The 12659-nt window shown below is 42.6% G+C and overlaps 1 protein-coding gene across 4 annotated transcripts in view; it reads right to left on the bottom strand.

Moving 5' to 3' along the window:
- EMID1 (EMI domain containing 1) overlaps window positions 1-12659 on the bottom strand; it is a 70221-nt gene that overhangs the window by 16130 nt on the left and 41432 nt on the right. For all 4 annotated transcript variants that reach the window (XM_069961436.1, XM_069961439.1, XM_069961438.1 and 1 more), the window contains exons 9-14: window positions 10117-10236; window positions 7177-7254; window positions 7037-7089; window positions 5146-5199; window positions 5026-5070; window positions 4869-4913 (exon numbers count right to left, since the gene is read on the bottom strand). In XM_069961436.1, the coding sequence (XP_069817537.1) occupies window positions 4869-4913; window positions 5026-5070; window positions 5146-5199; window positions 7037-7089; window positions 7177-7254; window positions 10117-10236 (395 nt within the window). The remainder of the gene's footprint in view (window positions 1-4868; window positions 4914-5025; window positions 5071-5145; window positions 5200-7036; window positions 7090-7176; window positions 7255-10116; window positions 10237-12659) is intronic.

Below are 12659 nucleotides of genomic sequence, written 5' to 3'. Positions count from 1 at the left end.
AGTTATCTGTGTGTGTAATGGGACCCTAACCCTATGAGATCAGCTTTTATTTCTGAAAAGGCTGAAATTGTCTTTTAATTTTTAAGGAAGGTTTTTTTGTACAAATAAAGGCTTAGGAACCTCTGTTGCAATGGGTTTCATCGGACACTGCTGATTTCTGTCCGGCCATAGAACGCCATTATTTTCATTATTCTGCCTCTATGACGAAGCAGCACAATGGAAATTGTAACGCAGACATGAACAAACCCCTAATTGTGTTCTGTCTCGTTTCACTGCTTGGTAGGACTAGAGCATAACAATTACTGTTAGCAAAGAATAACATAATTAGTACTTCTCAGCAAGCAGCATATTAGTTACCGTGATCAAGAAATTACATGCACTCATTGTGTTAATCAGATCCATATATTATTAACACCTTCACTGCTGGAGGAGAAAAAAGGGATCTAAAGTGGCCATATCTCTCTTAAAGGTGTTTTCCAGGTTTATAACATTGATCGCCCATAAGCTCAGCTCCTATTGAAATTAACAGGAGGTGAGCTGCGGTAATGTGTACCACTGCTACACATTAGATTACACAGGGCTTCTGGCACCGTTAACTGTGTACGGGCTTTCCCAAACAGCTAATCTGTGGGGGTGCCAGGTGTTGGCACCTTGCCAATCAGACATTGATTACCTATTCTATCAATGTTATAAACCAAGATAACCTCTTTAATTTAATTTGTTCATTTTTATGAATACCTAAAGTATCTCTATCATTGCAAAAAACTTTTGACATGTCAAAGTGACATATTAGAAGTTTTGATCAGTGGAGGTCTGGGTGCTGTGTCTCTTCTGCTGTGATTGGCTCAGCTCGGTTTTGCTGTGTCTCCTGAGGTTACACATGTCTCCAGGGACAATCCAAGCCCTCAAGACGTGTGGGAGGCTCTACAGGGGAGTATAACCATGCTTGCAGCTACCTGAGGTCCTGACCACCCAACTGGCATCTCAGCCCGGCCACCACTATCAACACTACAGGGACACGATGGGGTCAAACTTAAAAATAAAGTAATATTGCTAATGAAATGCATTTGCAAAACTGCTTGCATTCCCTATCACCTAAGGGTACTATTACACGGGCTGATGGGGGCCCAATAATAACTGTAAACGAGCGCCGATCTGCTAGATTGGCGCTCGTTTACTGTGCCTATTACGCGGCCCTATAATCGTTTACCAAGGGCCGCATGGACATCGTTAACGATGTCCTTGCAGCCCTTAGTTAAACTGTATACATTACCTATCCACGCTCCCAGACTCTTCTTGCAGTCTGCTTCTCACCGGGTCCTGAACGCTGCAGCTCCAGAGCGGCCTGTCTTAGCTGACAGGCAGCTCAGCCAATCACTGGTCCCGGCCAGTGTTTGGCTGAGCGGCCTGTCAGCTCAGATAGGCCACTCGGGAGCTGCAGGGCGTGGGACCCAGAGAGAAGCAGACTGCAAGAGGAGTCCAGGAGCGTGGATAGGTAATGTATACAGTTTGGAAATCGTCAGCCGCCGGCCGCGCACCGCTGTTACGCGTAGCGATGCGCGGCCAGCGCCCGACAATTATAGGTCCAAACCTATATCAACGATCAGCTGATGATCGTTGTCATCAGCTGATCGTTTTGTTTATTACACAGAGCGATTAGCCGGATAGGGTCAATTTGGCCAATTATCGTTCCGTGTAATAGGGCCCTAACAAAAGTTTAGATGATGAGAATACCCCTTTAATGGGCATTGTCACAATGGACATAACAGAAAGTTTTATTGGTTGGGGTCAGGGGGGTCAGAGAGAGCAGATCAGGAGAAATGCGTGAGAACACATTTCACGACTTGCCTCGCACCAGTCTCTGTCATGGCGCTCCATTATAAGTCTATAGGGATACAGGATGGAGATGATTGACAGAGGGCGTAAAGAGTGCTACCACATGCTTGTTCCTGCTTGTTTTCCTGATTGTTGTGTGTCTGATCAAAACTATTGACATGTTCCTGTGCAATGACAGGTACGCTTTAGGGCTACCATAATATGGCTGCATTTTTGCATCCTTATTATGGCCACAATATCAGGCCTGACAACGGGTCTTATGACCACAAATGATAGCTGTCAGTCCAGGGCATCAGGCCTGTGGCAATGCCAGGACTTGAGCGACTATAATTCACCCAGGTGAGGGGCCTCTTATCGTGAGTCTGTATGTTGTGGCCTTTAACTCTGTGAGGAGAGGCAAACACAGACGATCTCAGCTTCACTTCATGAATCAGTGGGGAGCTCAGTACCTGAACCCCCAGTAACCAAAACTTCTGATATGTCACTCAGACATATGGCAGTAATACTGTAAGACCAGTGGGGTAGTAAGACATAAGGGGAGCATTATCAAGCCTGGTGCAGAGGAGCAGGTGCCCATAGTAACCAAGTAGATGCCAGCTTCCATTTTTCTGAGGACTTTTCAAAAATCAAAGAAGCAATCTGATTGGTTGCAATGGGCGCCTGCACCACTACCCCTCTGCACAAGGTTCAGTAAATCTCCTCCATACTGTTCTTGTACACTATATACTGGTAAATGGTTCTCCAGGAGGGAAAGAGTTTAAGGGAAAGGGTTAAACAGCAGGCTGTGGGGTAAGGGGAGTGGAGAAGACAAAGGAAACCCCCACAGCTGTATCCGTCTTTATCAGGGGATCCATCTCACCAACACAATCAGGCTGAGCACCATGTTACATAGGAAGGTGTATGTGTATGCACATATTACTGATTTATTCAAATGGTACTCCAGGCAAAAACAAAAAATACTGTGAGGACAGGGGGTGGTGGTGTTGGTACCATAATAAAGTATGTACTCATCCCCGTGCCCACTTCTGGACCCCCATTGGAATCCTCCTTTACTCCCTTTTGTAACAGCACAACATAAATAATAGATGCCCCGCTCAGCCAGTCAGTTACTGGGGCCAGACACCACTGCAGTCACTGATTGGCTGAGCAGGCAATCCGTGACATAGGAGGAAGCCAGGGGAACATGAGTTCCTGTGGGGGTCCGGGAGCCTGTGACTCAGCGATGTAAGGGTATGCATACATTCTGTTTTTTTGTGTTTTGTTTTTTACCCCTTTAACTTTTTTTTAAATTTCTTGCTATGTCTCCCTGTTCCCGAGATACAGGAATTTTACTATTTGGTTGACCATCTTCTATAAAAATAAAGCAGCAGCTGGGAGGGGGGAGTCCTGGGGAACATAGGTAGGCAAGTATGTGTTTTTATTTGAGTTGCTCTGAAAATGCCGAACAAATCTGGAATGTTTGAGCAAGGCATAAAATGTTTATCGGCAAAATTGCTATCCAACCATGGGGAGAAATGGTGCAACAGTCCTTAATATTATTATTTTTACTTGACATTTATACTATGCTTTATCTGTTAGTACCAAATAAAGGGACAACCCCAAACAGCAGGATGTGGGGTAAGGGGAGTGGGCAAAACAAAGGGAACCCCAACACCTGTATCATTCCTTATGGAGGGACCATCACACCAAAACACAAATCATGCTGGACATCATGGTGCATTGGCAGGAGAGGTGTACGTGTATGCATGGAGTGTTTCTCATTCATTAACTCAATACAACTCTGGATTTCTAACCTTTATGCCTGACTGGCTGAAATATGTGCCCTGTCACCTTCCATTTGTTATAATATAACTATTTTTCTCCTTCAGTTAACTAAGGTAATATAATCCCAATTTATGTTACTGTGTACTTAGTTTTCGGTGGATGTTAAAATAGATACTTCATACTGAGCACTAAACAGATTTATTGAGGTGATCGGTAAGGGAAGGAAATAAAGAATATGTAAGTAGTTCTGCCTAGGGGTGTAGATATAAGCATGTAGAATACAGGTGTCAAACTCAGACCTTCCAGCTGTTACAAAACTACAATTCCCATCATGCATGGACAGCTAAAAGCTTAAGTTTTGGCTGTTCAGGCATGATGGGAATTGTAGTTTTGCAACTGCTGGAAGGTCTGAGTTTGACACCCCTGATAGAAGAAGTAGTCACACAAGGACCCTTGTGCCGCTTCTGCTCCTGAATCCTCTATAGCTACATCCTGGGAAGAACTGCTTACTTTCTATTACAGATAAGCTAAGTTTACATTTTTTTACCGGTGGCTGAAGAAGTTAAGGCCCTATGGGCCGATGGGCTGTCAGCGCTCGTTTGCTCCTCGTTCCCCGCTCACTGCTGTCGCTATTCCACACGGTGGCAGAGAGCGGGAGGGCCGGGGGAGGTGCAGGGGGGCTACCCGGGTGATCACTAGATCGTCCGGGCAGCCCATAGCATATAGCAGCGGTCTGCTGCTGCAGCTCCTATTCCACAAGACGACAGCAGCAGATCGCTGCTATATCAGTCACTTGTTTTTCAACATGTTGAGAAACAAACGACTGCAAAGATCAGCCGTCATGAACGATGTCGGCTGATCCTTGCCTTCTATTCCACAGCAGATTGGCGCTCGCTTACAGGGAAATGTCAAGCCGTCTAATACGGCCCTTAGAGAACAGTAAATGGGATTGGCTGGAAGACTCAGTTGGCATCATTTATATATAGTATATGCTTGCCGGTTTAATTCTTCTTCTGGGGAGAGAATGGAGCTATTGGGATAGCTATATATGAAATTATTATTATTATTAGCCAGTAAGGTATATTGCATGTGAACAAGGTGGATCTCCAGTCCATGAGATGTGAGATTGCAGTTCTGTATTAATATCAGTTTAGGATATGATCTCATAAAATCCTCTGTACAGCATATGTCAGGGATCTGCAATGGTGGTTAGGTGGTGTGGAAATGGAACAAGTTTGGAAGAAGCATGGAAGTAAGGAGATTCTTACCGGCTCCCCTTTCTCCCCAGGTTCACCTTTCTGCCCAGGAAGGCCCTGAGAAGATATAGAAAGGATCATAAAAACTAAAATTTCAAATAATTATGGGATAGTAAAGAGTAAAACCACACAGCTAACATGGGATTGATGACATGCTTACAATACTTACCATTTCCCCCTTTGCCCCAGACTCTCCTGGCAGGCCAGGTGCACCCTACATTGTGAGAGATCTGTAAGTCACCATCATCACCATGAAATAATGCAATGTGCTATATTTATCTGTACTCACACTGTCTCCTTTCTCCCCCCTGGGACCATCTCTTCCAGGTGGGCCAGGTAATCCCTGCACAGCAACACAAAACCATCAAATGGTGTTCCATTAGTTGTATATCTTCATTACAAATCATATATTCATAAAGTATGAATGTGGCATAAAAAGTTCAGGTTGTGTTCACACTGTGCGTTTTTGTAGCATTTTAATGGTGCGTTCACACCTACAGGATCTGCAGCTGATTTTCTGCAGCAGATTTCATTCAAATAACTGAACACAGCATCAAATCTGCTGCAGATCCTGTAGGTGTGAACGCACCCTAACATCGGCTTTTCAACTAATGTTAGAACAAAAAATAAAAAATTGTATAAATAGCACCAAATTTATCTGGTGATATTCATATAAATCCATATATTCTTATCTATAATATATACAACATATTATATAATATCTATCTATATCTATAATATATATAACATATTATATCTATAATATAATATATAACACTAATTTATTGTCTTTCTCTGCACTTTATTCTCTATATGGGAATATGTTATTTGTCCGGTTGTACTTTAATCTAGCCACTGTACACTGATGAAATAAAGCATATTTACAGCAGAAAGAAGACAATGGTAAGTTTTTTGCAGGTATATATCGAATATGCAGCATTTAAAGGGGTTATCCATCGAAAATCTTTTTCTTTGAAATCAACTGGTTTCAGAAAGTTATATAGATTTGTAATTTACTTATATTCAAAAATCTCCAGTCTTCCCATATTTATCAGCTGCTGTATGTCCTGCAAAAAATGTTTTCTCTCCAGTCTGACACAGTGATCTCTGCTGACACCTCTGTCCTGACAGGAACTGTCCAGAGCTGCAGCAAATCCCCATAGAAAACCTCTCCTGCTGGCAGCAGAGAGCACTGTGTCAGACAGAAAAGAAAACATTTCCTGCAGGACATACAGCAGCTGATAAGTATGGGAAGACTGGAGATTTTTAAATAGATGTAAATTACAAATCCGTATAATTTTCTAAAACCAGTTGATTTGAATGAAAGATTTCAGCTGGAAGCCCTCTTTAACCTTGTGGATGGTGCTGAGAATAGCACATATAGTAAAGGGGGTGACAGTATCACTTTAAGGCTGGGTACACACTACTTATATTTCAGTCAGTATTGTGGTCCTCATAGCAACCAAAACCAGGAGTGGATTAAAAACACAGAAAGGATCTGTTCACACAATGTTGAAATTGAGTGGATGGCCGCCATATAACAGTAAACTGCCATTATTTCAATATAGCGGCCGTTGTTTTAAAATAACAGCAAATATTTGCCATTAAATGGCGGGCATCCACTCAATTTCAACATTGTGTGACCACAATACTGACTGAAATATACGTAGTGTGAACCCAGCCTAAAGGAGAACCAGGCCCATTTAGCCAGCCAGTGGCCATAGCAGGGTCTCGCCTCGGCCGCTGACTGACTGATCGGGCCTAATACATGATGTCCCAGGTCCCCACTCAGACCCAGAAACATCCAGGCCCGAGGGACTATGAGATACTGGAACCAGCGCTGGAGCGGGGAAGGTGAGAGCATCTTACTTCTTTCATTCTCCCCCTCCCCAACACTCAAAAATCACCAAAAATCACCCCAGCCTGGAGTTCTGCTTTAACAGTTTTGGAGCTCACAGGATCATAATGAATGCTTGTAGCTATTCAGGTGCCAGGAAAAGCCTCTTTGGCTATGTTTTTCTATGTCCTGGAAGCACAGCTGGATAAATGAAAGGTACCATGTGTCTCCTTGCTCTAACAGCTATCTAACAGTGTCAGCAGTTTAGTATGTGAATTACAGCTGACAGATTCCATGTAAAGACATCCTAACCATATTGTATACAAAATTAGCCTCAACTTACATTCTTTCCCATTGGTCCTGGTGGTCCAGGTTGTCCCTGAGGTCCTGGTGGCCCTTTTAGGCAAACAAAATGGTTAAATATATAGTACTCATGTTATGGAAACAACTTAAAGAGATGAAACATGAGATGACCATAGCTACCTGATGGTCCTGGAGGGCCTCTTGGCCCCTGAATGGGTTGTCTTCCATTCTGAGTAAAATGATTTGAGTTAAACAGATCTAAAAACATAAATTAGCACAATTAACTTTTAGAAATGTGCGTCCTTAAAGTGTAAGCTTGTAGGATTCCTTCTCCTGATATGCCAGGACTTTTCTTCCCAATTTGATAGAGTGTATATATATATATATGTATCCCTATACATAAAATATACATATTCACCTATCTATCTAAACACTAGCAGTAACAGCAGCACTGGAGCAATAAATAGCCAGACCCCGTTAGCGATGTCCGTGCAGTCCTTGCCTTAAAGTGTCACTGTCTTTTAAATTTGTTTTTGCAGAAATCAATAGTACAGGCGATTTGTACAGGCGAAACTTTGTAATTGGGTTTATTAGCCGAAAAATGCTTTTTTATCATGAAAAAGCAGTTTGAAGCTCTCCCCCCTGTCCCTATGGTTCTCTTATGGAGAGTGGAGGGGTGGAGGGAGATGAGGCACCAAAACAGGACAACAAAGAGTTAATTTACAGCTACATCACTGTCTATCTCCTCTAAGTCAGCACCAACCTCTCTGACCTCTGAATCCCGGCTTTCACACAGGTCCCCCTGTGTAATCCTTCTCTGCTCTCTTCTGGCGACTAATCTCCCTCCTCCCTCCCCTCTCCATAGAACAGACAGGGCTTGACTAATGTAAAAGAGTGGAGATTTCCTGATAATGAGCAGTGAATAAGAGAGAGGAGGAGGGTGGGACCTGGGGAAAGGCTTTTTGAATGCAGATAATGGCGTATTTGCCTAATAAACCCAATTACAAAGTTTGTTACTGTACTATTGATTTCTAAAAAAAAAAAAAAAAAGGAAAAAAAGACAGTGACACTTTAAAGGGGTTGTCCGGCACTAAAAAATTATTCACAGAATAACACACATTACAAAGTTATACAACTTTGTAATGTATGTTATGTCTGTGAATGGCCCCCTTCCCCGTGTCCCACCCCCCCCCACCCGTGTACCCGGAAGTGTAGTGCGCTATACATACCTGTGACGTGCCGACCACGGTCTCCGATCCTCAGCAGTGACGTCTTCTTCGGGCGGCCAGCGGATCTTCCCGAGTGCCGGCCGCCCTCTGCAGCGTCATCCGAAGCTCAGCCGCGATTGGCTGAGCATAACTGTGCTCAGCCAATCGCAGCTGGGCAGCTGATGACGTGGCCACGTCATCAGCCGCTCAGCCGCGATTGGCTGAGCACAGTTATGCTCAGCCAATCGCGGCTGAGCTTCGGATGACGCTGCAGAGGGCGGCCGGCACTCGGGAAGATCCGCTGGCCGCCCGAAGAAGACGTCACTGCTGAGGATCGGAGACCGTGGTCGGCACGTGACAGGTATGTATAGCGCACCACACTTCCGGTTACATGGGTGGGGGTGGTGGGACACGGGGAAGGGGGCCATTCACAGACATAACATACATTACAAAGTTGTATAACTTTGTAATGTGTGTTATTCTGTGAATAATTTTTTTGCGCCGGACAACCCCTTTAAGTGGAAAACACCAAAATTTATACTTTACCTTTCCCCCCTCCCCGTGTCCTCTAGCTTCTGCTTGCTCCCCGCAGCCACTACTCATACTTCTGAGCCGATCTCTGAAGTGACAGGGCGCTCAGCCAATCACTGGCGAGAAAGTGCCACGGCCAGTGATTGGCTGAGCGGCCTTTCACTTCAGAGATCGGCTCAGAAGTATGAGTGACGGCTGCGGGGAGCAGGCACAAGCTTTAAGGACACTGGGGGAGCCTGGACAGGTAAGAATAAAGTTTCTTATTTTGTGTGAACTTAGCCATAGCATACTGCCTTGGGATCTGGAGCAATGGTAAAATGTTCTCTATAGTGATAAGTCAAGTGTAAGCCAAGTCCCAAAATGAGTCGTGGATGCTCTAGGGGAGCAATCATGTTATGTCCTGGTACAATCAATGTATTAAAGGGGTACTCCGAGGAAAAAAAAAGTTTTTAAATCCACTGGTGTCAGAAAGTTATACAGATTTGTAAATGAAGGCCTCATTTTCCCACTCAGTAGTTTTCAGGCCCGTATATTATGCTTGTAGTGCATCAGTAATCTGTATTTTTTGCAGATGTGATGGACGTTACCTCTGCAAGAATTATGGACCAGTAAAAATTACGTACACTCCCATATCCTTCTAGTACTTGTCTCTGTATGCCCTGCAGGAAGTGATATATTGTTTCCAGTATGACACTCTCTGCTCTCTGCTGCCACCTCTGTCCATGTCAGGAACTGTCCAGAGCAGGAGGAGTTTTCTATGGGGATTTGCTTCTGCTCTGGACAGTTCCTGACATGGACAGAGGTGGCAGCAGAGAGCACTGTGTCAGATTGGAAAGACTACACCTCTTCCTGCAGGACATGCAGCAGCTGATAAGTACCAGGGTTTTTTTTTTTGCTTTTATGAGAACTCGTTTATAAATCTATATAACTTTCTGACATCAGTTGGTCCGAAAACATTACTACATTACTCATGCTACATTAACGACAGAGAACTGACACATTTTGTGATGCATTAGATTTTGCATATTAATCAATAATAGATCATGGATGGGATTGATAACGGAATAAAAACAAAATGATGTGGATTTCAATCTATGATTCTAAAATCAGTAAAGACTGCCATCTGCTGGTAAAATGTGAGAAGACACATGCTGGCTAGAATGTCATTTGTGCTGCAGATATTCCTATAGAGAAAATATATGGTTTCACATGGTAAGTCAAGTCAAGCCCCTAACGTTTAATATTTTTACCAAAACAAAAATTTCCTTCATTCAGATAAGAATAATAGAGATTAGTTATACTGAGACATATCTTCACAATGCTCCACCCCAATCTGTATAAAGAAATAAAGTTTATAGGGTCAAATAACTGTAATAGTTACCTTGATCCACTAATCTTTGCATGGCTGGAGCAGGAGGGCCTGATGGCCCAGGGGGGCCTCTCTCACCAGGTGTACCGGCTGCACCATCTCTTCCTGGGGGTCCTGGAGCACCAGGTGGACCTAGTGTGTGAGAATGATAAGACTGTTAAAGTTTAGAGATGACTTAAAGGGGTTATCCAGCGCTACAAAACATGGCCACTTTTCCCCTCTCTTGTCTGCAGATTGGGTGGGGTTTCAAACTCAGTTCCATTGAAGTAAATGGAGCTTAATTGCAAACCACACCTGAACTGGAGACAAGAGAGGGGGAAAAGTGGCCATGTTTTTGTAGCACTTGAAATATTATATATGTCATTTAGAAACACCATGAAATAGAAAGAAATCCAGGAAGTAGCCCAAGGGTAGGAAGGAAAGTAAATAAGTATACAGATCCCTATCATAATCTATGTGTATAGATACATTCAGGACATAATGTAGATCAGTAGACTTCAATATTTGGGTTTAATTAATAATTTTTAGAAGAAAAAAAAAAATAGTACAAATACAAAAAAGACTATTCACAGCTTGATTTCACAATCCTAAACCCACACCGCAGCTCTACACACATGCTGCATTTCTCCTTTGAGATGGGTTTTTAAAGGGGTTGTCCAGCGGAAATCTTTTTCTTTCAAATCAACTGGTTTCCGAAAGTTGTATAGCATTTACTTCTATTTAAAAATCCCATACATATCAGCTGCTGTATGTCCTGCAGGAAGTTTTTTTTTTCTTTTCAGTCTGACACAGTGCTCTTCTGACATCTCTGTCTGAGACAGGAACTGTCCAGAGCTGCAGAAAATTTCTATAGAAAACCTCTCCTGTTCTGGACAGTTCCTGTCTCGGCCTGAGATGTCAGCAGAGAGCGCAGTGTCAGACTGGAAAGAAAACACCATTTCCTGCAGGACATACAGAAGTAAATAGAAGTAAATTACAAATTTATATAACTTTCTGAAATCAGTTGATTTGAAAGAAAAAGTTTTAGCTGGATAACCCCTTTAAGGAATCCAGTGAACAGTGTTAGTCAATGATAGAATTACTCACTAGACTCCCTTTCCTTTAAAAGGAACCTGTTATGCTAGAGACCAGGGCAAAACCCACTCTACTCCTTAAAAGAGCCTGTAATACTTACCCTCTCCTCCCGGTGATGCTCCAGATGACAATTGCATTGCCGATGTCCATCGGAAATCACTGCACAGTGACACTGGCGTAACCAGAAATGGCTGGGCCCCATAACAAACTTTTGATTGGGCCCCTCTTCCTTCCTTCCTGACCCTAAGCTGTCCACTTGGTGCTGAAAATTATGACAGTTCAGGGGGCCCAGTGTATTGCAAGAGCAGGCAGTGGGGCCCCCCTGATGTGGTGGGCCCCATAGCAACCGCTATGGCTGCTATAGTGGTAGTTACACCCCAGCACTGGAATTTTCTCTCTTTTCCTTTCTATGCGCACACTTGCCATTTGTTCCCCAAGGCATGAAGAACAATCAATAATGGAGTCCTAATGTTGACTACTCTATAGATATTTATTCTGTAAGATCATAGAAAACAGTTATGTCCATTGTTCTGTGCCAGGGCTTTCAGAAATCACAAAGAGAACAGGTTTAGAGAGTAACGGGACTTATACTGTGGTATATAAAAAAAGAGCTTTTATACCACGGGAACATGATTATACTGCTTTACTATACAGGAGTACATATTTAGAGCTAGGAAGGATAACAGACAAAGTAAGAGAACGGAATAATAGAATAGGCATACTTATCCAATAACTGGGCAATTGGTTTTTTTTTTACCTACAGACCCATATGAGACCTTATTTTTTGTAAAAACCAATTATACTTTACAATGACAGACTTAACTTTTCCATAAAATATACTGCAAAATCGGGGTAGAAAAATATTTGCACAGTGAAATTTCGGACATTTTGTGTTTACGCCATTTGACCTATGCTAAAACTGACATGTTATCTATATTCCTCAAGTCTGTATGATTACAACATTAGGCAACTTATGTAACTTTTATTTTATCCGACTGTTTTTAAAAAAAATTAAAACCTTTAAAAAAAACAACTAAATGTTTTTAGAATTACTCTATTACCGTTATCTTTTGGTCTATGGGGCTGTGTGAGGTGTCATTTTTGTGCCATGATCTGCACTTTCAATTGATAACTTGCTGAAGTATAGGCAACTTTTTGATTACTTTTTATTATAATTTTTCCAGATCTGATGTGACTAAAAATCAGCAATTTTGCACTTGCACATTTTTTTTGCACTTACGCCGTTTACATTGCAAGACCTCTCATAGAGATTAATGCAGTACATATGATCTCTGATGCCCATAGTAAAGGATTGGTAAGCCGAGATCTGTTTCATAGGTTATATCATATAGTTACTATATATGAAAGAGGTACATACAGGCTCACCATATCAAGAATGAGAAAGGCTTTTCCTCGCTCTGGTGATGGTTCATGCTCTCCTCCTGCCAGAACAAAAGGACTACATGGTAATCTAGCTGGTC

This window comes from Dendropsophus ebraccatus, chromosome 3 (assembly GCF_027789765.1).
Source record: "Dendropsophus ebraccatus isolate aDenEbr1 chromosome 3, aDenEbr1.pat, whole genome shotgun sequence".
Taxonomy (NCBI): domain Eukaryota; kingdom Metazoa; phylum Chordata; class Amphibia; order Anura; family Hylidae; genus Dendropsophus; species Dendropsophus ebraccatus.
The sequence above is the reverse complement of the archived record's forward strand: the minus strand, read 5'-3'. Positions and strand labels throughout refer to the sequence as shown.